This window comes from Trichosurus vulpecula, chromosome 5 (genome assembly GCF_011100635.1).
Source record: "Trichosurus vulpecula isolate mTriVul1 chromosome 5, mTriVul1.pri, whole genome shotgun sequence".
Lineage (NCBI taxonomy): Eukaryota > Metazoa > Chordata > Mammalia > Diprotodontia > Phalangeridae > Trichosurus > Trichosurus vulpecula.
The window spans coordinates 53,284,511-53,307,193 of record NC_050577.1 but is presented as its reverse complement, the minus strand read 5'-3'; the positions used below and the strand labels follow the sequence as shown (position 1 = coordinate 53,307,193).

The window sequence follows — 22,683 nt, the reverse complement described above, 5'->3', positions numbered from 1 at the left end:
AAGTCACTTAACCCCAATTGCCTCACCTCCCCTACTCCAAAAAAAAAAAAGAGGAAAAAAAGAGAAAAAAAACAGTCAGTGAAACTAAACTATACAGAAAAAAATCTGTAAATATATACAGTATTCTACAATCTTCAAAGGAAAGGGGAGGCATCTTTTCACATCTTTTTTTCTGGGGCTATGCTTGTTCTTTGTGATTTGTTTTTCTTTTTTTTTAAATTACTTTTGATTATTTTGTTTTGTTTTTGTCCACTTACATTATTATTTTCTTGGTTCTACCTTCCTTATTCTGATTGAGTCAGCTAAATCTTTGAGTGTTTCTCTGTATTCACCATTTGTTATAGCACAATAATACCCCATTACATTCACGTACACAGTTTGTTTTACCATTTCCCAATTGGTGGGAGTCTGCTTTGTTTCTAGTTCTTTGCTATCACCCAGAGTGATAATACTATAAATATTCTGTCATGCATGGGGACTTTCTTTTTATTAATGACCATCATTTGCTTATTGAGTAACTTTTCTTCTAACATCCTATTCCATTGCCTCATTGCAGTGCGCAGGTGAGCATCAGTTCTCTTTCGTTATAACAGTGAAATTCAAGCTCTGCCAGGTAATACTAAGCTAGAAAAACACTTCAGATCTAGATCTGTGCCTGGTGATGGATTATTTCCCTATTGTTGGCAGACTAGCCTCCTAACATCAAAGAATCTTGTTACCAGAAGTCTGGCTGTTAGACAATGACTTATTTTGGCCATAGCAACTTCCTTGTGCTTACAGTGCCCAGCACATAGTAGGAGCTTCATAAATAGTTGTTGGCCGACCTCCAGAGGTAGAAGAAGTCTCCATATGGATGTGTTCAGTGATAGGCTAGCCCACAGTGGGACATATGAAAGTAGTAGATATAAGTTCCTTTCTCTGAAGCCCTTTGCTGTCTAATTGCTTTCTGCTGCTTCCACTTTTTCATCTGCTCCCCACAACCCCCAGCTTCTTGCCTTGAATGTTGACACTAAGTGAGTAGAGCATTTCTTATTCTCCATACCAAACCATGTTTGTTTTAAATATACATATATGTATACACACATATAATCACTTCTTGAAGTCACTGGACACACTGATTGTCCTCCCCTTGTGTGTTAGGATAAAATATAGGTTCACATGTCCCAGTTTTTTTTTCCTTCCTCTGTTCCTCTTCACAGACTGAACTTATTACTTTGGGCACTCAAAAGAGACATTTAAAATACTGTAATAGTGTTTGCTAATGGCAGTGTTCTTCCACAGAGGAATGAGGATAGAGTGATAAGATAAGATAAGAGAGTTTGCTAGAAACTGTGTGGTATCTCTTTTGTCACAGGTCCAGTTGGCAGCTTCTCAGGTTCTTAGAATTCTCATACATTTCTTTTTTCTCTCGTTCTTTGTAAATATCTTTGTAAGGATGTAGGAAAACCCACATTTGGGCTCTTTCTTTACACAAACTCTCTTGAGCTGCATAATATCATGGAGTTGATGCACCTTCCAAATTAGTTTATGGTAGTAATAATAATGATAATAGCTGACATTGATAAAGCACTTTGAAGTTTGGAAAGCTCTATTATGGAGGCAGGGTGTCCCAAAAGTCTTAGTGCAGTCTTAATATCTTTACATTGCACTAAGACTTCTGGGAAACTCCTTATTATCTCACTTGAGCCTCAAAACAACCCTGCAAATTAGGTACCCTAGGTGTTATTATCCTCATTTTACAGATGAGGGAATTGAGGGCTTAAGTGATTTGTCCAGGGTCATACAACTAGTAAGTATTAGAGCTCAGAACTATACTTCTGGGTCTTCCTAACTCTAAGGTCAGTGTAAGATGCTGCCTCTCGAATACTGGTTTATTTGACCTTTCACAGAGAAATTGCTCTTAAGCAGACCTTCTACACACCTACAGATGCATTGGAGTATAATCTTAACCCAGAGGCGCTGTAAAATCCTGAAGCTCCTTCTCAGGCATGGGAAAGATTAGATTATCTAAGTATATTTTGGATGTTAAGTATCCTTTCTTATGTTCTAAGACTAACAGAAAGTTGGCTGTGCACAGTGTACACAGATGAAAACCCTTTAATATTTGAATAACCAGAAGCTCATCCCCGGACCACGTTTGATAATAGGGAGTTTCCTGTAGCAGGGAGTGACTCAGGCAGAAGAATGTCAGGAGAAGGAGTGGCTATCCTAGATGCTGGGGAGGAGGAGGAATACAGGAAGGGGATAACAGAGCACTTTTAGGGAGTGCCTGCTTTCCTACCTCAAATGTTCCTGAATCTGACTTCCTTGAAAAACAGGGGTCTCATTACTTCATATTCCAACTCCACTGAATCTGGAAGAAATTCCAGGTGTGTTTCTTTAGGTTGCAGCTACTGTGGGCATTGAAAATATAGGTAGGCCATTGGTCTTTGGGTACCTGGAGATATAAACTGCAGCAATTTCAGTCCTTAATAAGATTTTTGTCCCGAAATTCAAAACAGATTATTCCAGGCTCAATATGGCGTAGAGGATAGAAAACCAGCCTTGCACTAGTGTAGGGAGGACATTCCAGTCTCATTGACTTTACCAGGGTAAGGCTGGCTACATCTCTCCCTCCAGGTTCTAGTGGTATCCTGAATAGCTTTTGTGTCTTTTCTCTAATGCCATTAGCTCAAGCTCCTCTTGCTCATGTGTTCCCCACTGCTAGCTGCCTTTGACTAGTATCTCAGTTCCATTTAACTACATAACATCAGATAAGTATATTTGCTTTTAAGATATAGCAAGAACATAAGTACAAACATTTCCCCCCAACACCTAGAGGGCATATTCTTTTCTATCCAACCTTGGTTTCTGGGAAGAAAGTGCCCACATTTAGCATAGTTTCTATCTAGAAACTATGAACTAGTCTCACCCAGTTCAGTTCCAAGTCAGGCAAAGCTGCTCATGAATCCTTGTGTTTACCACTGAGCTGTCTACTGAAACTCACTCCTTATTCTCCGGAACATTGAGCTGGGCTGTATGGACTCCTACTCCAAGAGGCTCATTATCCTGACTCACAAGTTCAGAGCCTCCAAGTTAATCTCCTTGACCTAAAGTGAAAGAATAAAGACCTTAAGCCTGTTTCCATGAGGCCACATGTCAGCCTCAGAGGGGAGAAGGCCAATATACACCAAAATATTTAAAGCAGAACTTTTTGTGAAAGCAAAGAATCAGAAATAAAGATTCCCAGCCAACCAGGAATGACTAAACAAGTCGTGGTCCATGAATGGAATGGAATAATATTATTGTGTTGTAAGAAATCATGAATGAAGAGCAGCATAGAAAGATCTACATAAATTAATGAAGAGTGAAGTAATCACAGCCAGAAAACAATATACACAATAATTACAATAGAAATAGAAAGAAAGAACAACCACACAGAAAAGAAATCAAAAGTGAATATTGTTAAACTAAAAAGAAAAAGCATTATATGAAAGAAGGGATATGAGAAGACAATCCTACTCTACCTCTTTGCAGAAAAAAGGAACATAATTTTAGACTTTAAAATTTAAATCTTAGTTATGCTGACTTTTCCCCTTCTTTTTCTTTTTATTTGTTTTTTAAAATATTGTTGTATGGGATAACTCTCAAGGAAGGAGAGAGAGAAAGAGAGGGATACTGGGAAAAACAATGGTAATGTAAAAAACAAAAGACACCCATAAAAACTTATTTTTTAAAAGTTGAATTCAGAAATTGTGAATTGGATCTGACCAAAAAAAACAAAACAAAATACTTCCCCAAATTCAGTTTGCTAATAAAATGTATTTTAAAGGTATGGATACTCCCTCCAGTGGTCCAGGTTACAACTCTCCTGTATACGTCTGGAAGAAATTTGTGCTAGAGGCATTGTAATTTTATTTTATTTTACCTTTTAAAAAATTCTCAACTTAAACATCAGATAAGATGAGCATTTCCATTTACAAAGCAGAATAGAAAAAGAGGACTGAATATGTATCTCTACCACATATAACGAGGCAATATAATTTTAAAGCAATTTGGGGACTGATTTTCAAGATATCTCAAAAAGGAGAAATTTCAAAATAATGGATAATATCCCACCTACCCCTCCCAGAAAAGGAGACCAAAAAGACAGTAATAAGCAGTAAGCAATTCGTACAGCTGTTTTCTCTTCTTTTGAAAATCCTATGGGAATGGCCCATGTATACATTTAGTGTATTCTTGGTCAACGTGTGAGATAGATATAGGTGTGATTTCATATATCATTTTCTAAAGCCATTGAAGAATATAAAAATCCTATCTTGAATATTGTTTATTGAATCTTTAGATTACATTATCCTTTTTATTGTGCATTTAATCAATATGTATTTATTAAACATTGACTTTGTGCCACTTACACTGTGCTTGGTGCTGGGGATACAAATACAAAGAACATGACCATCTATGGCAGCTAAGTGGTGTAACGAATAGAAAGACTCATCTTCCTGAGTTCAAATCCAACCTTAGACACTAGCTGTGTGACCCTAGGCAAAACACTTAACCCTGTTTACCTCAGTTTCCTCATCTGTCAAATGAGCTGGAGAAGGAAATGGCAGACCACTCCAGTATCTATGCCAAGAAAACTCCAAATGGGGCCAAGAATAGGTGGAAATGACAACAACAAAACCATCTATACTCATATCTCTCTTCTAATGGGGGGAATTGTTAGATAGATAGATGGATAGATGGATAGATAGATAGATAGGTAGGTAGATGGATGGATGGAAAAAAAACACTTGTGCCAGGAAGTATACTAAGTGCCAGTGATACTGATAGAAGTGAGCAAGACAGTCTATGCCATTATGGAGTTCACATCCCTACGGGGGAAGACCATACAGAAAGGGGAGCTGCAAACTGAGGGAAATGAGGGTAAAATTTAAATGGTGGCATGGTTTGGAGATGTCCAGTGAGTGAGATGGAAGGCTGGATAAGCACAAGAAAAGGCAAAAATTCCCCTTTCAGATTCCATGATTCCAGGAACAGAGTACAAGTTCTGGTCAGGAATAAGAAAAAGAAACATTTAACTCAGTAGAATAAAAAATGATGTTTGTTATCAGTCTCAAACAAGGTGTCCTCTACACATCTATTAAGAGTAATGAAATAGTGCATTATGGTGATAACTTGGTTCAATGACTTTAAGCCAATAATAAAACAGGGAGATGTACTCCTTTCAAATGTTTGCCAGTTTCATAGAGGATGTCCAAATTGAAGGTCAAATTGAAGGCTAGTGAGTATGTATCAGCAAACATCAAAGGTGTTTGCCACTGTGATGGAGGAGATTCAGAGCAGAGATCAATTTGGAGAGAGATATCCTGTAGTGATCTGGTCTTCAAAATGTTCTCCTATTTGTAGATAATATCCTAATTGCATCAAACCTTGGAATACTACACAGTATCCCCAGTAAAAATTAATACTATTAATTAGTTGTTATAAATATTAACAATTATTATTTGACAGCTATTAGGTTAGCCATACATGTTTAGAAAATAAAGTGGACAAAAAAATGCATATTGCCCAGATTGTGGCATGCAGTCGCATAGACAGCAATGGCCCATTCAAACAATCAGCAAACATTCATAGTCCACTGAGTCAATCCATCAGTTTGTGTATCTTGAATGGGTATAACAGATGGAATGTTTTCAATAATTCCAACTCTTTGCTGCCTCAAAATTATATACCTATGAATTATGGTACACCACAATCTCTGGAGAGTCACAATAAGATGTAACCCTAAGGGTAATGGACTCACAGTTTGAGTAAGTAGACCACAGCCTGTTCTTTAGAATGACTTGGGGTGGAAGGAGTTGTGTGTAAAGAACATTATTAAGGATATATGTGACCAGAAAATAAATATGTCTGCCTGTCATGGATTGAGAGCAGAAGCAATAGTTGGATATTGGGAGGTAACATATTTTCATATTCTATTTTTGAGAACTTCCCAAGTGCCAGGTGGCTCTGTTGGGCAGTTTTACTAGGATATAGGTTTCAGCTTAGCAAAAAGAAAAAATTCGTAACAATTACAACAGCCCAGTGAAGTAGTAAATGGCCCATCACTGGAGGTATTCAAGAAAAGCTTAAATGATTACATATCAGATATATTGTACAATGGATTCGTGCATTGCATGGGATGTTGATCCAAAGTCTCTTCCAGCTAAACATTCTGAGATCATTGAGGGTTGGGTTTTTTTTTTAAAACTATTTTGTTATCACACAGAAAATACTATACTTTAAAATGTTCTCATAATATTATGAGACCAAGATGCCAACTTTTGGGAGGGCACCAAAGAAATGTTACGTTATGTTGTCATGTTGTTGTTACAGTGAGCTGTCTTGTTATTCCTCTATTTCCAGGGCTATCTTGAAGAACTGTTAAGACTTCGAGAGAACCAGCTTGCTGAATCTGTTTCTCAGAACAAGTTATTGCTTCAGAGGATTGAAGATTCTGATTTGACCCACAAATTAGAGAAGGAGCAGTTGGAGTACATTATTGTGGAACTGCAGGACCAGCTGTAAGTGACAACTTTAAAAATATCCCCTCCAGACACAGAACCCTCCAAAAAGCTTTGGTGAGATGTGTAAAGACATGGATGTCAAAGTCAATCCCCATTCTTTTCTTTATACTGTGAGGGGCAAGTTCCAGCTTGCTTGATTATCTAAGTGCCAAGGTGACTGGGTGAAATTCTTTATTTAAACAATCATATTTGAAGATTTTTTAATTTATTTTTTTTTATTTCTGAACTTAAAGTCCCCTCAAAAGGATCACTTCCAAATACACAATAGAACCCTCCCCCCAAATGAGTTCAGTTTATGAAACTGTGGCTCTACATTTCATACCATTTGCTTTTCCTAGGAAAAAAACATATGATGATTTCCATATTACTTTCAACACTTCTATGCTTCCCTCTGAACTTCCTCTGTTCTCTACCGTGCATTTTCATCTGGCCGTAAGCACAGTTCATTTCCTAAGAACACAGGGAGGCTTCTATCCTGTAAATTGTTTCTCTCTTCAGGCTGCTTCGAAAAACTTTTTTCTACTTTTAGAGGGAGTTTTTCTCAGCTGTGCCAAGCCAGATTTGTGATGGGCTTTATTGATTAATCTAGTTCCTTGCCCTTAAATGTTAAAGGAAGAAAGAAATGTTTAGAGAGAGAAAAAACCCTTAAATGTATTATGTGGCCATTTTATTGAATTCTGTTACTTTTCATCCATTTTCTTAGTTTTATATAATGCTTAGTTTTTTCATCTATGACATGGGGTTGGAGTACATGATCTTTGAGGTCCCTTCTGGCTCTGAAATTCTTTGCCACTGGGTTTCCCACAGTCTCCCAAATGGAAAGAAGTTAATTAATTGAATAATATTAGGTAGTGAACTTAGTTTTCCTCATATCCATGAAACTTACATATTTTGTTTGATTTGTTTTTTTTAACTAAAGTATAAAACTAGGAATTAAAAAATGTAAATTAATTCAAATTACCTTTATCAAATGGGACTTTTTCATTTGAAAAATTAAATTCTGAACCCATGAAAGTTTGTTTATTTGTTTATAGGTTTGTCACTTGTCCTTTTTTGTTTTCTTTTTTAAAAGGTAGAATCATTAAATTTAGAGATGGAGCAGAGTGTAGTGGATAGAGAACTTCTCTCAGAGCCAGGAAGACTTGAGTTCAAGTGCTGTCCTCTGACACATACGAACTGTGTGACCCATGGCATAGTCACTTCTCCATGTCTCATCTACCTCTGTAGGACTAAGCTCCTAAATCATAGAGAAGTTGCAATCTGCTTTGATAGAGAGAGTTCCTATACTTGGAGTTGGTAATACTGACAAAATCTCTAATCCTTGGTGTATTTTTCTATTTAGAAATTACTATTGAGGAAGCTAGGTGGCACAGTAGATAGAGCACCAGTCTGGAGTCAGGAGGACCTGAGTTCAGATCCAGCCTCAGATACTTACTAGCTGTGTGACCCTGGGCAAGTCACTTAATCCTGATTTCATCATGAAAAAAAAAGAAAAGAAAAGAAAGAAAGAAAGAAAAGAAGTTACTATTAATGCTTGTTGTGTCTGACACATAGTTGTTGAGCTATTTCAGTTATGACTATCTCTCCATGACCCCATTTAGAGTTTTCTTGGCAAAGATACTGGAATGGTTTGCCATTTCCCTCCGCAGCTCATTTTACAGATGAGGAAACTGAGGCAAACAGGGTGAAGTGACATGTCCAGGGTCACGCAGCTAGAAAGCATCTGAGGATGGATTTTGTTAAGGGCTGTTAAGGGGTCCCCCTGAACTTGTCTTTTTCAGTTGCCGTATTTTCCAGAAACACTGGACCGAGAGCACGTAGGAGGCCCTGAATGTGTCAAGGACAAAGCCCTGCCCCGCCCCCGGCTGACATAATTGGTTGTTTGCACCCCCACACTGAACTCTGTGTTTGTCCTTGGGAGGCAAGACAGGGGCCAGCCAGTCTGTGCCAGGGTGGGAAAATACTTGTGCAGCTGGGGTCCAGGTTTTACAGAGCAAGGTGATGTATGAATGCTTATTTTCTCTCTTTTCCTTCCTCTCCATCCCTTTTCCTTTTCTCCCCTTTCTATCCTCTCTAATCTATCCTCCACATAGCTGCCAAAATAAACTTTGTAATGCACAAGTGTGACCATTCCACCCCCTTGTTCAGGGATGGTCAGTGGCTCCTTGTCTCCAGACTCCTCGGTTTAGCTTTTAAGCCTTTCACAATATGGTTCCAGCCTCCCTTTCTAGTCCTAGTTCACATTATTTTCCCTTCGTACGCTGTGGTTCTGCCCAGTGAACTTACTTGTTTTGAGAACATTTCCAAGCTCCATGATTTTGTGCAGGCCATTCCCCAGGCGCAGGGCACCTGAACACTTCGCCTTGGTCTCTTAGATCTCTTAGCTTCTTTCAGGGTCGCCTCCTAAGGAAAGCCTTTCCTGGTCTTCCAAGTCTTTAGTGCTCTTTCTCTCTCTCCTCTCTCCATCCCTTCTTTCATATCTCTCTTTTTTTCCCTCTCTCTCTCCCTCTCTCTCCTTCCATCCCTCTCCTCCCCTTCAGATTATCTTTTATACACATAAACATTTTGTATTCCCTCCCAGTAGAGTATAAGTAAAGTACCATTTATCATTTTGTTCTTTTGTCCATTGGATAATGCTTTGTACCTAGTAGGCACCTAATAGAAGCTTATTTGAGTTGAATTTTCACCTTGACACAATTTGAAGCCAACAGTAAGGAGTTTTAAAGATTTACTTGAATTAATGAGTATTTGAAAATATTCCCCCAGAATATTAAGTAATTTAAAAACCCTGCATGCCATGCCCAACAATGGTATATATCACTGTGAGATCAAATTTCTCCTAATTGGTGCATTGGATAGAGTGCTAAGCCTGGAGCCAGCAAGACCTGAGTTTAAATCCCACCTCAGAAGTGTACTAGCTGTGTGACCCCGGGCAAGTCACTCTATTTGCCTTCATTTCAACTGAAAAATGGGGACAATAACCGCACCTATTTTGCAGGGTTGTTGAAAGAATCAAATAAGATGATATTTGTACAGCACTTAACATAGTGCCTGGAACATAGTAGGTACCCTATAAATGCTTATTCTCTCAGAATCTTAATAAGTAAAAGTGTTTCCTATAATAAGACTTAATTTTTTGTGTGCCTCTTACAACTATCATGATCTCACATGATTTTATTTAAATAAAACAAAATGTTCGATGACCTTCTGATAAGGAACATCAAAGGAGACATTCAGCAGGGAGAAGCATGCTCACCAAAAGGCATTTACTATTGTGAGGGAAGAGATTCAGCACAGATATAGGTTCAAGAAGACTCCCCTGTGGACAGGGATGTTGTCTGGATGCTTTTATTTGCAAATGAGATTGTGTCGATTCCTTTAAGCTCTCCCATCAATCTCCCAAACATTGTAAAGTCTCTTAGACAAGACCCATGATCACTCAAAGGCATTTGGCCTGTCCATCCACAAAGAGAATGCCAAGTGGATGAAGAATGTATATTGTCCAGGTTACAGCTTGCATTTGGATAGGCATTCTATATACAGAGAGAGATTTTTCCATCCATGTGTACTATAAGAAAGGATCATCGCACACAGCCAGATTCCCCTCTCCACCCCTTCTTTCACACGCTAAGGACAGCAAACATCTTAGGCTGATGTTTCTATCTGGTTTCCCTTTTGCAAAATTATCTGATTCAGTGCCTCTCCTTACTGCTTCCTTTCTTGGGACATGGGGGATTATGTGGACACTGTGTTCTCTCTTTGACCTTTGTCCCTCGTCATCAGAGAACAGTTGATTTTACCATAGGCAGTTTTTTCTCAAATGTTTATAATCTTTAGCCTCCCTCTTCCTTCCCTTCTTGCTTCTAAGTTCTCATATTAGAAAAATTGTGATAATATTTTTGTCTGATGTCTTTTGTTGCGGATGTTGAGCATTTGAGTTCAAATTAGGGTTATGGCCTTCCACTTAAGGTTATATTCAGATGCTTCATTGTGTCACGTGGTGAGTCTGGGGTCTGCTGTGGCAATAGAACACAAACCCTGACAAGTGCCAGCAAAATGGGAATGACTTTGAGTGTGGGACCTTCATTGGACTGTGCCTTTGTTAACCGAAGAACAGACTAGATTTGGAGATTCCTGTTACCAGAATGACCGCCAGCTGGGAAAACGTTTTTCAGTAACCACAACTCATGAAGGCCATTGGCTAAAGTCTGAAGATAGAAGGATTGGGCACTGTATCATTGGATGAAGGACCCACACTGAAGGAAACACAGGACCTTGAAGTGACATTGCCTAAAAATGAGCCCCCAAGACAATGAAATGGGATCTCAATATGCTTTGGTAGACTTAACTTGGGGACTAACTCTCATTTATTACATTTCTGTGAGAAAGGGATTCCAGATTCCAAATGACTGACAGCTGTTAGAACCTGATCTATTAATAATGAACTTTAAGGGAAACAAGATGCTTTTTCTTACCACCTTGGAAGGGTGTGTAGTGCAAGTATTATCTCCATTTTACAGATGAGGAAACTGAGGCTCAGAGATGGTAGGTAACCTGCTTTTGGTCACACAGTGAGTGTGGGAGCTGAGACTCAAACCAAATATCCTAACTCCAAGGCCAGTGCTCCCTTAAGATAAAAACTATTCCATAAGATGACAAATTTAGGCCAACCATAATATAATAGGATCCTAGATCTCCAGCTGGAAGAGACCTTTCAGGCCATCTAGAGGGAAACTGAGGTCTAGATGTCCTTTAAAAGCCTGTGTCCTTTTCTTATATCTAAATACAGGCTTTTATCCAAATCTGCTGGTCAATCTTTCTTTCTCTCCTTCCATTGGTGAGGAAATTATGTGAAGGTGATCAATTCGTTCATGTATTATAGAGACAATTTAACTATCAGGGAAAAGTCGTGATTGCCATGTTCATTAATGCTAGTTGATAAGCTCTGCACATTATTATTCGGCTGCCTTTTTCTCCATTTTACCCCAATAACCTCTGCTGATTGGAATCCTCACCTGACAAAGAAATATAATGAAGGAAGACAAACTGATCCATTGACCATATTTAATAATATGTGCTCTTTTTGGCATCTCTAGTTCCCTACCTGTCTAATGAGAGGAGGGAGGTATATTTCATCATCATTCCTCTGCAGTCCAAATTAGTCATTGTGTTGAATTGAGTTCTGGTGGTTTTAGTGTTGTTTTCCCTTATGTTACTATGCCCACTGTGAGTATTGTTCTCTTGGATCTATTTGTTTCTTTCTGCATCAGATCATATAAATCTTATTTTTTTCTAAATTCTTCATATTAATCTGTTCTTATGGCATAATAATATTGCATCGTCTGCCTATATCAAAATTTATTCAGCCATTCCTCCATTGTTGTTCATTCACTTTATTTACTATGTTTTGCTACCACACACACAAAATAATGCTATGAATATTTTTGGCATAAATACACCCCTGCCTCTACCCCTATCTTAGTCTTTTTTGCAATGCAGATGTTTTCAGTTTACTTTTTGACCTCCTTGAAGTATTGTTTATAGTATCTGTTAAGGAAGGCTAACATCACATAAAGGGTATTTGTCTTTCTGGGTTTACTAATGATAAGATTGCTTAAACTGCTGAGAGATTCAGGGAGGGAGCAGCTGTCCCCCATTTGAGGTAAATGCTTAGCAACAGTTGGAAGTATATGGAATTGTGCTGCTGATTATAAAATGAATCATCTATCTCTACTTTTCATTTGTCAACAATGACTCATTAAGATGAGAAAAATAACAAAGAATGCCATGGTCCTTGCTTAATAAATGTGTTTTTAATACAAGCAAAAACAACAAAAGAAATCCCCTGAATTTTACCATACATTTCTCTGTCATGATTTTTGCCATCATTTTTCAGCTTTGCAAAATACTGTTGAATTTTATAGGCACTAGAGTAACACTTTAGGTTCTTAGAGTTGCTTTAATCATTTTAAAATGAAGACCAAGCGTAAGAGTCCTTTGTTGGTTTTTAAATTTCAAAATTGATCCCTAATGTCTGCGTATGCTAAAGGGATACTGTTGGATTTAGTCAGAGAATTTTAAAACTTGCAGCAGCTTGGTCTCTTTATAACCCCTTTGAAAATACTTCATTTAAAGAAAAATAAATCAAAGGTATTATTTGTTGTTGTTGAGGTGTTTCAGTCATGTCCAACTCTGTGATCCCCATTTTGGAGTTTTCTTGGCAAAGACACTGCAGTGGCTTGCCATTTCCTTTTCCAACTCATTTTAGAGATGAGGAAACTGAGTCAAACAGAGTTAAGTAACTTGTCCGGGGTCACACAACTATTAAGTGTCTGAGGCAGGATTTGAACTCATGAGGATGAGTCTTGCTGATTCCAAGCCCAGTGTTCGTATGGGGGTGTTCAAAAGTCAGCACAACTCGTGACTGTGTAAATAACATTTAATATGGTAACAATGGCTGGGAAAAGATAGATACTCACTTGAAAAAATAATATCCTTGGTACCTTGGGGAGTAGAGGGTTCCAATTACTTTTAGTGCAAGGGGAATGATTCTGTCCCTTCTCTAATACTTGGAAGGTCATTCTTTGAGTAGGAAAAGATCTAGAGATAACTCATTCTGTGACCCTTTTCTTCTCGGGCGTTTGGGGGGCAGGGATGGTTGTGTTGTGCCTCCACTCCTTAGTGTTGAGCATTGCCTGCCAACCTTTTATCCAGCTTTTATAGCCACTCTGCTCTCCAACACTACTTCTCAGTTGCTATAGTCCTACTGTGGATATTCTGCCTGAGCTCACAGTTTGGATTGTAACACTACTCAGCTATTGAGAACACCAGGAAGAAGTCCGGGAAGGGAATAAACCTTTGGACCTACAGCTACAAGAGCCACAGTTGTTCAACAAAGAAAAAAGATAAAGAAGGACCTCAGATGTACTAATTGCAGGTGCCAAAGGGTTATAATATATGTAGTCTTGGTCTTGTTCAAAGAACATATAGTCAGCTGACCATCTAATTGGTGAGGAACAAAAGAGGGATGTTATTTTTTTTCATTTTCATCCTCCTCTTCCCTCTACCGCTTCTGAGGTCCTGATCTCAAATGGGCAACTTGAGGCCAGCTTTTCAAGATGGGGAAATGTTGCCATCCTGTGGAATTTGGGAATATTTTTGACAAAGATTGAATTGGCCATGTTATACAGTTGTGCAACTCTTGGCTTAAATATGATCTGTATTTTGATTTCCCCAACATTTAAACACTCTAAACTTTTTCAATTTCTCTTTTATTCTGTATTGTGGAACAAATTTTTGACAAAATGAAACACCTTAATGGAGGACTTCTCCTTAGTTAATGGTAGTATTTCCAAAGGTGTGTGTATGTGTTTTTGTCACTGTGATAGAAGAGAATCAGCCAAGAGACCAGATTAAAGAGAGACTCCATAACAGATGAGGAGATCCTCCAGAAGCTCCTATTAGTAAATGATGTATTGGTTGCATTAAGCCCTGGTATTTGTAAAACCTCATGAAAAAGATCTGTAATCTTTCAAAAGAGTTTAGCCTGTCCTTCCACATAGGAAACAGCAAATGGATGAAGGATGTTTTTATTGCCCAAACTGTAACATGCATTTGGATGAAGAGCCTATGGATGCTGTCCATGATTACACATGGACAACAAATTGGGACAAATGGAACAGAAAGGGTAGACGGTGCTGGATTGCCATTAAGAAATTGCAAAGTTCCTTCATTGACCTCAAGTCTGTCATGAAAGCAGAGACCTATCTTTTTAATGCCAATATTCTATTGGGATTTCTGTATGGCATCAAGGAATGGAATGCAAAAGTCTATGAAGAATTAATAATGCTTATCCCCTGGAGAGGCTACTGTTGTGTATGGATAGACGGCAGTACACAATCATTAAAGAACTCTGAAAAATAGTAAGAGTAAAATATATCGCACAGGAATTGTACAACAGGAAGAGAATGTAGCTGGACAGCCAGAATGTTTCGCATATACCCTCAATGTGTCTGGTCAAAGCAAGGAATGCCTACAGTATGGTGAGGTAAAACCCCCGCCCCGGCCCCATGGCAGATTATTGGAGGATGTTGACAAGAGTTGTATATGAAATGCAGGCACGAATGAGCTATGATATATATCATTGGAAGAAATTCCCAAATTAATGAGAGTGTAGATTCTGAGCAGGAAGGAACCATGGAAGCCATCCAGTTCAATCCCCTCATTTTACAAGTAGTTACTATGGCTCACACAAGTTAAATTACTTGTCCAATGTCACATAGGTTCATGGAAGAGCCAACATTAGAGTTTAGGCCATACGAACTTAGGATGATAGATTTAAATGTAGAAAGATCTCAGATGCCATGTGTCTCCCTCCTTCCTCATTTTATGGATGAGAAGACAGTCCCAGGAAGTATAAGTGAATCATGTGAAGCCTTCTGACACCAAGCCAGCACCTTTTCCCTATACCACAATACTCTCCAAACACATCTCAGTTTGGAGGAAGACCTAGCCAGTTGCAAAATGCCTCAAAGAAACACAACTAAGAGACAGTATTATGAACAAAAAACAAACAAGCAAGCACCAGAGGACCAGAAGCTGATCCGTTTCATTCACTGATAATTTTTAGCTGCCCGATAGTCAAAGAAGCATTTGAGATTTGTCATAGCAATGGAAATAACAAAGAGCCAGAAGGTACAAAATAGGTTGGCTTCACTTTGGCAGTTTTTCCATCTTGGGAGTTCAAGTTTTTGTTGGATGAGGCAGTTTGTAGCCTCTTTTGACCTCCTCATTGTGGCAGTTATTTGAAACTGGTTAAGCTTCCATAGATAATAGTATATTGTTGATGTCTGTTCCTTTGGCCATTTTCCATTTTTCAGCATCAACTGTTCATTTAAATAGGTCAGATTAGAGCTGCTTATTTGGGTACCATTTTTTCTTCTCATCCTTCTAGTTTGCTATTGACTTTTATCTTTGTTCTGGTTAGTAGAAACCCATATACTACTGCTGATTTTAAAATACCTCACTTCCATAATCTGTCATGTATTTTCTGTTAACATGTAGATGATTTCGTATTTTTGATGGTGTTCATTGCTTCCCATGCCCAGTGCCTTCCATCTCCCTTCATGAAAAAGGGAGACTTTAGCTCCCATCGTGAAGAAAAGATGCAGAAACATGAGGCTTTTGTGTATATAGAGTCTACTAAATGGCATTTTCCTTTCTTTATTTTCTTATTCCTATGCTATTCTTTTACTCTTATTTTTATTCCTATTCCTATTCTAAATAGGAATTTCTTGTTCCTATTCTATTCTTACATTCTTATTCTATAATCCAACATTTTTCAATCCTCCTATTTGCCTACCTTTGCTTTGAAATCAGAGCATTCAAGTATATATAAGTTTAATACAAAGGACCTTACTAAGTTCTTCATAAAATTTCTCTATCTCATTCTCTGTAATGTATGGGTGTAATTTGCAACAACCTTAATGTGTGTATATGTGTGTTTTTGCTTTAACCACTATGAAATGAAATGACAAAGAATCCCAAGAAACCATGTTTATTGTGGCCTTTGGACGTATGTTAATACCAATAGTCCCACCTCCTTTATTTGTCTCTCTGAGGAGAACCATTAGCATTCCTTCCATTTAGCTACAACTTGCTGCTGACTTCTAGTATCATTCATAAAAAGGATGTCAATAATGATATCATTAATTTCCCTCACTAGTGTGTCAGTTTGGTGCTTGTTTGACAAACGATGCTCTATTTAAAATACTAACAGTTAAATTCATTTTTATAAATGGTACTGTATGATTCTTGGGACTGTAAACACTAAAAATATAATGGGATCTAATTTTCTAAGCAGAAATAGGTAAAAGAGATTTCTTTGAGGTAGAAAGAAGATAGAATGTCTTTTAGAATAATATCTGAAGCGCTAGGTGACTTCTAAGATTCTTTCCCCCATTCTAGAACTCTAACATTCTCTGATATTTCTTAGTCTTAGGATTGAAGACTGGCAGCTTATTTTCATGACATAACTTCATGAGAGGGCTGGGGTGGATTGATGAAAAGAGCTCCAATTGGCATCAGAACACCCAGTTTCAAATCCTTCATCTGACTATCATTTGACCTTGGGCTAGTAGCTTAACCTCTCTAACTGGCTGTTTTCTCTTCTTGAGGTTGGATGGTAATGATACTTGTGCCACTTTACCTCATAGGGCTGTTGCAAGGACAATACTTTCTTTTAAATTTTTTATTCATTTTGAACTTAAAGACAAAAAAAATTCATGTATATAGCACAGCAGAAAAAGGAGATTCAACATGAAACCATGAATCTCCATTTCGTATTACTTTTTTAAAAAACTATACAATAAATGCCACACATAGTTTTCAAAACTCCTCTGCTTTTCTGTGCTTCCTTCTGAATTTTTGTTGTCATTTTTCTCTGCTGCGTACTTTTTCTCCCTCCTTCCCCACCCCGTGCTAGAGAAGGCCACCACTAAACACGCACACATACACACATATACACACATACGTATCTACATATATGTAAAACTATACCAAACATACTTCTATTTATCAGTTCTTTCTCTGCAGGTGGATAGCATCTTCCTTCATAGGTCCTTTGAAGTTCATTTGAGTGCTTGTCATGCTCACAATAACTTAGTCTTTCACAGTTCTTCCAACAATATTCCTGTTATTGTATACAGTGCTCTCATGGTTCTGTTCATTCCACTCTTCACAATTTCATGCAAGTTTTTCCATGTTTTTTAAAAATCAACCAGCTCTTCATTTCTTAGAACACAGTACTATTTCAGAGGACAGTACTTTCCAAACCATAAAGCAACTGTACATTTTAAGTTATTGTTATGAGTGGTAATATTTGGTACGTTTCTTCCAATAATGTCAGTGTGATAGAATTTCAGAATCTCAGGTCTGGAAAGGACCTCAGAGGTAACTTAGGCTAATACATGGCTGCAAGTCGATTCCAGGCAAAGGGCTAAGTGCAAGAGATACCACAAAGGCAAAAGCATAGACCCAACCCTTAAGGAGCTCACGTTCTAATAAAGGAGCTAGCATGGAAAGAATTATACATACGACATATACAGAGCACAAATGAAAGATATTCTCAGAGAGAAGGTGCTAGCAATGGAAAGGAATGTGCCAGTTTAGGAATCCTCTAACTTCCAAGTGGTCATTCATCCTCTGGTTGAAGACCTTCAGTCTTGAACATTACCTAAAATGTCATCAGCAAGTAGTTTGTTTTTTTTTTCCCAAGAATGATTTTTTTTGTTGGTATTGTGAATTTCAGCAGGTCGTCTTTTGCTGCCTAAGTAGGTGTTGTTGAAAAAATCAAATTCTAATGCAACAGAAAAAATTGACATTATGCCACTTTGGTGCCTTATCTCCATATAACACACAGAATAAGTTAAAGACCTTTTTCAATACTAAGTGATTTTAATACAGAGTATAATTTGAAAGAGCTAGTACCAGGGTCTTATTGATGTCTCTGTCATGCTTTAAAGATAAGACTCAGTTTCCTCTGCAAATGTATGGCTAAAAAGGGAAAGTCTGTTATGCTCTAATTAAGTTTTGCTGTTGATTGTAGCAGTAAGAACAAGCTAATTTAATAATCTTGTGACTGATCCATGGCAACAGAAGCAAAATCAAAATTCTGAGTCATCATCTCCTTGGAGGCAAACTGCAAATATGGAAGCTTTAGGACCTTTTATGATTGGTAGCCAGCCTTGGTCTATTGCTACTAATAGTCTGTGCCAAATGCAGGACTCAGGATGTAGATGTTTTTCCCTCAAAAAAGGTAGAAGATAGTGGAGGATTATAAAGTTTTGCCTCTTCACAGCAAAAAAGCACTGGAGAGGAAAACAATGCTATAGAAAGCATGAAACTTATCATTTCAAGAACATACATAGAGGAAAATGTCAGGAGGATAGGAAAAACATAGAAAATGAAACAAATTTGCCTTTCTGAAATATTATCATCAGCATTATGGATAATAGGATCTTCAGATTTGGACCTTAACTCCTCAGTACCCAATGTAGTATCTAAGGTTGTTGAAATGGCATTTAGAGAAGATTAATTTGGAAATTATTTAATGAGGATTTAAGATATTGGTAATTAGTGACCACCTCTGCAATTGCATGAGAAATATCAACATTTCTGTTTTTCTGATTTTCCCAATGTGAAATTGTATAATCGTTTGCTTATGTTTTTTAAAAGTTGTAATATTTTATTTTTTCCAATTACATATAAAACAATTTCTAACCTTCATTTTAAAAATAATTTTGAGTTCCTCTTTCCTACCCTTTCTTCCTTCCCTCTTCATTGAGAAGGCAAGCAATTTGATAAAAGTTATACATGCAGTAATGCAAAATATTTTTCCATGTTAGTCATGTTGTAAAAGAAAACACAGACCAAAACCAACAACCAACAAGAAAAATAAAGTAAAAAAAGTGTGCTTCATTCTTCATTCATATTCCATCAGTTCTTTCTTTGGAGGTGGATAGTATTTTTCATCATAGGTCCTTCAGAATTTTCTTGGATCTTTTTATTGCTGAGAATAGCTAAGTTACTCACAGTTGATCATTGTACAATGTTGTTGTTACTGTATACACTGTTCTTCTGGTTCTGCTCACTTTACTTTGTATCAGTTCATGTAGGTCTTTTCAAGTTTTTTCTGAAAATATCCTGCTCATCATTTCTTATAGCACAATAGTATTCCATCATAATCATATATCGCAACTTGTTCAGCTATTCCCCAATTGATCAGCATATCCTCAATTTCCAATTCTTAAATATTATTGTACATATAGGTCCTTTTCCTTTTTTTTAAATCTCTTTGGGAAACAGACCTGGTAGTGGTATTATTGGGTCAAAAGCATGCACAGTTTTACAGCCCTTTGGGCATAGATCTAATTTACTCTCCAGAATGGTTGGATCAGTTCACAACTTCATCAACAGTGCATTGCTGTCCCAATTTTCCCAGATCCCCTCCAACATTTGTCATTTTCCTATTCTGTCATATGTGAGGTAGTATCTCAGAGTTTTAATTTGCATTTCTCTAATCAATCGTAATTTAGAACATTTTTTCAAATGACTATAGATAGCTTTGATTTCTTCATCTGAAAACTACCTGTTTATATTCTTTGACCATTTAATCACTGGGGAATGACTTGTAGTCTTATAAATTTGGCCCAGTTCTCTATATATTTAAGAGATGAGGCCTTTATCAGAGAAACTTGATGTAAAATTTTTTTCCTCCAGTTTTCTGCTTTCCTTCTAACCTTGTGTTTCATTTTTGTTTGTGCAACACCTTTTAAATTTAATGTAATCAAAGTTGTCCATTTTATATCCCATAATGCTTTCTATCTCTTGTCTGGTAGTAAATCCTTCCCTTATACTTAGAGCTGACAGGTAAATTATTCCCAATTTACTTACGGTATCACCTTTTATGTCTAAATCGTGTACCCATTTTGACTTTTCTTTGGTATATGATGTGAGATATTAGTCTATACCTAATTTCTGCCAAACTGCTTTCCAGTTTTCCCGGCAGTTTTTATTGGATAGTGAGTTCTTCCCCTAAAAGTTGGGATCTTTGCGTTTATCAAATACAAGATTACTGTGGCTCTTCCCTACTATGTAATGTATATCTAATCTATTCCACTGATCCACCACTCTATTTCTTAGCCAGTACCAGATTGTTTTGGTGATTATCCCTTTGTAATACAGCTTGAGATCTGGTATGGCTAGGCTGCCTTCCTTCATATTTGCTTATGTTTTCAGAGAAAAAGTAAACATTTTTTTCCTTTCACTAATGAGAGTAGCAAGCTATTTCAACAATCCTCTTTTTTCCCCTCTCTACCCCTTTCTGAAAGGAAAATAAAGCAAAATCTTAACCTAAAAGAATATTGTGGTGAGATAATCTGTGGGAGTGTTTCATGTGGTAATTGAAAATGGTATAATCAAAAGTCTTTTCCCTCTCTAAAGTCTTTTCACAAAATCAAAGAATATCAGAATTGTAAGGGATCTATCTAGTTTACCTCATGCCTGAACAAAAAGATCCCTCTTATAGCACCAAGTAGCCAGTTAACCTCTATTTGAATTCTCACTACTTCCTAGGGACAGCTCACTCCATGTTTGGACAGCTCAAATTGAAAGGAAGCGTTTTTTAATAATTAGCAAATGTCTGTCTATATGAAATTTACCCACTGTTCTTAGTTATGCCTCTGGATCCAAGCAGAATAAATCCAACTCTTCATTCATGTGTCAGCCCTTTAGATACTTGAAAACAACTATCGTTCAGTTATCAGTTCAACAAGCATTTCTAAGGGGCCTGCTATGTGCTAATCATTGTAAATATAAAGATGAAACACCAAAACAGTCCCTACCCTGAAGGAGCTGATATTCAAAGGCTTCTCTTCTTTGGGCTAAAACTCTCTCATTTCTTCAACTGATACTTGAATGGCATAGCTTCTAGTGCTGTCACCATCCTGCAAACCTTCCTCTGGATACATTTTAGCATGTCAGTATCCCCCCTAAAATGGTATACCCACAATACAACTGGATGCCATCTTAATTATACCTTTGTGAGCTGCCGATAGCCTGTCTTTGTCACTTGACACGATGGCCCCCAACTTTTTAATCCTGAAAAAGCATATAAATATTTATGAGGTTGATCATAGTTCGGTAAATCCGATTTATGTTTCAGGTCACCAGAGGAGGGGCTGGATACCATAGCATATATGTCAAAGATAGCATACGGGCTGATTTTTATGAGTATGGCCAATTGTTGCCAACACATTCCCCCATCTTTGATACTGCCTCCTGTGATAAAAAGAATCATTCTGCCTACGAGCATTAGTGGCAGCCTCTGAATTGCTGTTAAGCTCTCAGCCATCTCCCTCATGTCCACTTGTGAGTTGGTCAGCACATATGCCAAAACAGTAGTCGTAGCAGTAGTAATAGCTAACATTTATATAGTGCTTATTTATATGCTGTAAGTACTTTACATTACTATCTCATTTGAACCTCACTGCTGGGATAGGTGCTATTGTTGTCCGCATTTTGCAGATGTGGAAACTGAGGCAAACAGGTCACGCAAATTGTCCAGGGTTACACAGCTAGTAAAGGTTGTTCCGTTAAAGGATACAGGCTATCTGGAATACGATTTTAGTAAAGATAGTTGAATAAAGCCCTTCACAACGCAAAGTCCTGCTTCCACATAACTTCACCCACCTGAATACCACATCACTAGAATACGAGATAGTATCTTCATTGGCAAAATAAGAAGGTTGGACTTGATCACCTCCAAATCACGTGAGATGGTGTGAAACTATCCGTTTATGGATGGAGTTTTTAAAACTTGTTAGAAAAGCAATTTGCAACTGCTCATTGTCCTCAAAGAGTCATAGATGCAGGCTATGCCGGACCCCTCAGAAAGCAAAAGATGAACAGCCATGGGCATTGTACCATTTTCTACTTGAGTTACTGTGGCCCTTCAGTGATAATATCATTTGAATCCGGGAGTCCAGCGATCCTTAACAAAAACAGTTTTTGTCATCTGCCTATTAGGATTTTCTAAGTTTTCCTTCCCCCTCTCCCCCGCCCCCCATGTTGTTTTTCTGATTTATTTTTGGAGGATTTCTTTTAAAACTTACTTAAATCGTTCCTAGGTTGTTACTAAGCTTGGGTACTGGGGAACTACCCACAGGCATTTGCTGTTTTTCCCCATTTTTATCGCTGCTTTTTGATAGCATTTGTAATATTCTTAGAGACGGCTGGGTAGAATGGTGGTTAGAGTCCTGGGTCCGGACTCAGAAAGACCTCAGTTCAAATCTAGCCTTAGATACTTACCGTGTGACCCTGGGCAAGCCAATTAACCACTGTTTGCTTCAATTTCCTCAACTGTAAAATAGGGAAAATGATAACATTTACCCACTAAGGTATTTGGTTGTGAGGACCAAAGGAGACTCTATTTGTAAAGTGATTAGCACTGTGCGCGGCACATAGTAGGTCCCCTAAAAATGCTTCCTCCCTCCCTCCTTCTTAAACCACAGCCATGATTGTTTCGTTGAAATAAAATGCCATTTGGGTTTTCCTCTTATAATGCCAGATACACATT

General features: G+C 37.7%; 1 protein-coding gene across 4 annotated transcripts in view; it reads left to right on the top strand.

Annotated features, from left to right (window-relative positions):
- RUNDC3B (RUN domain containing 3B) overlaps nucleotides 1-22,683 on the top strand; it is a 121,441-nt gene that overhangs the window by 81,225 nt on the left and 17,533 nt on the right. For all 4 annotated transcript variants that reach the window (XM_036759048.1, XM_036759046.1, XM_036759047.1 and 1 more), the window contains one exon: nucleotides 6,388-6,545. In XM_036759048.1, the coding sequence (XP_036614943.1) occupies nucleotides 6,388-6,545 (158 nt within the window). The remainder of the gene's footprint in view (nucleotides 1-6,387; nucleotides 6,546-22,683) is intronic.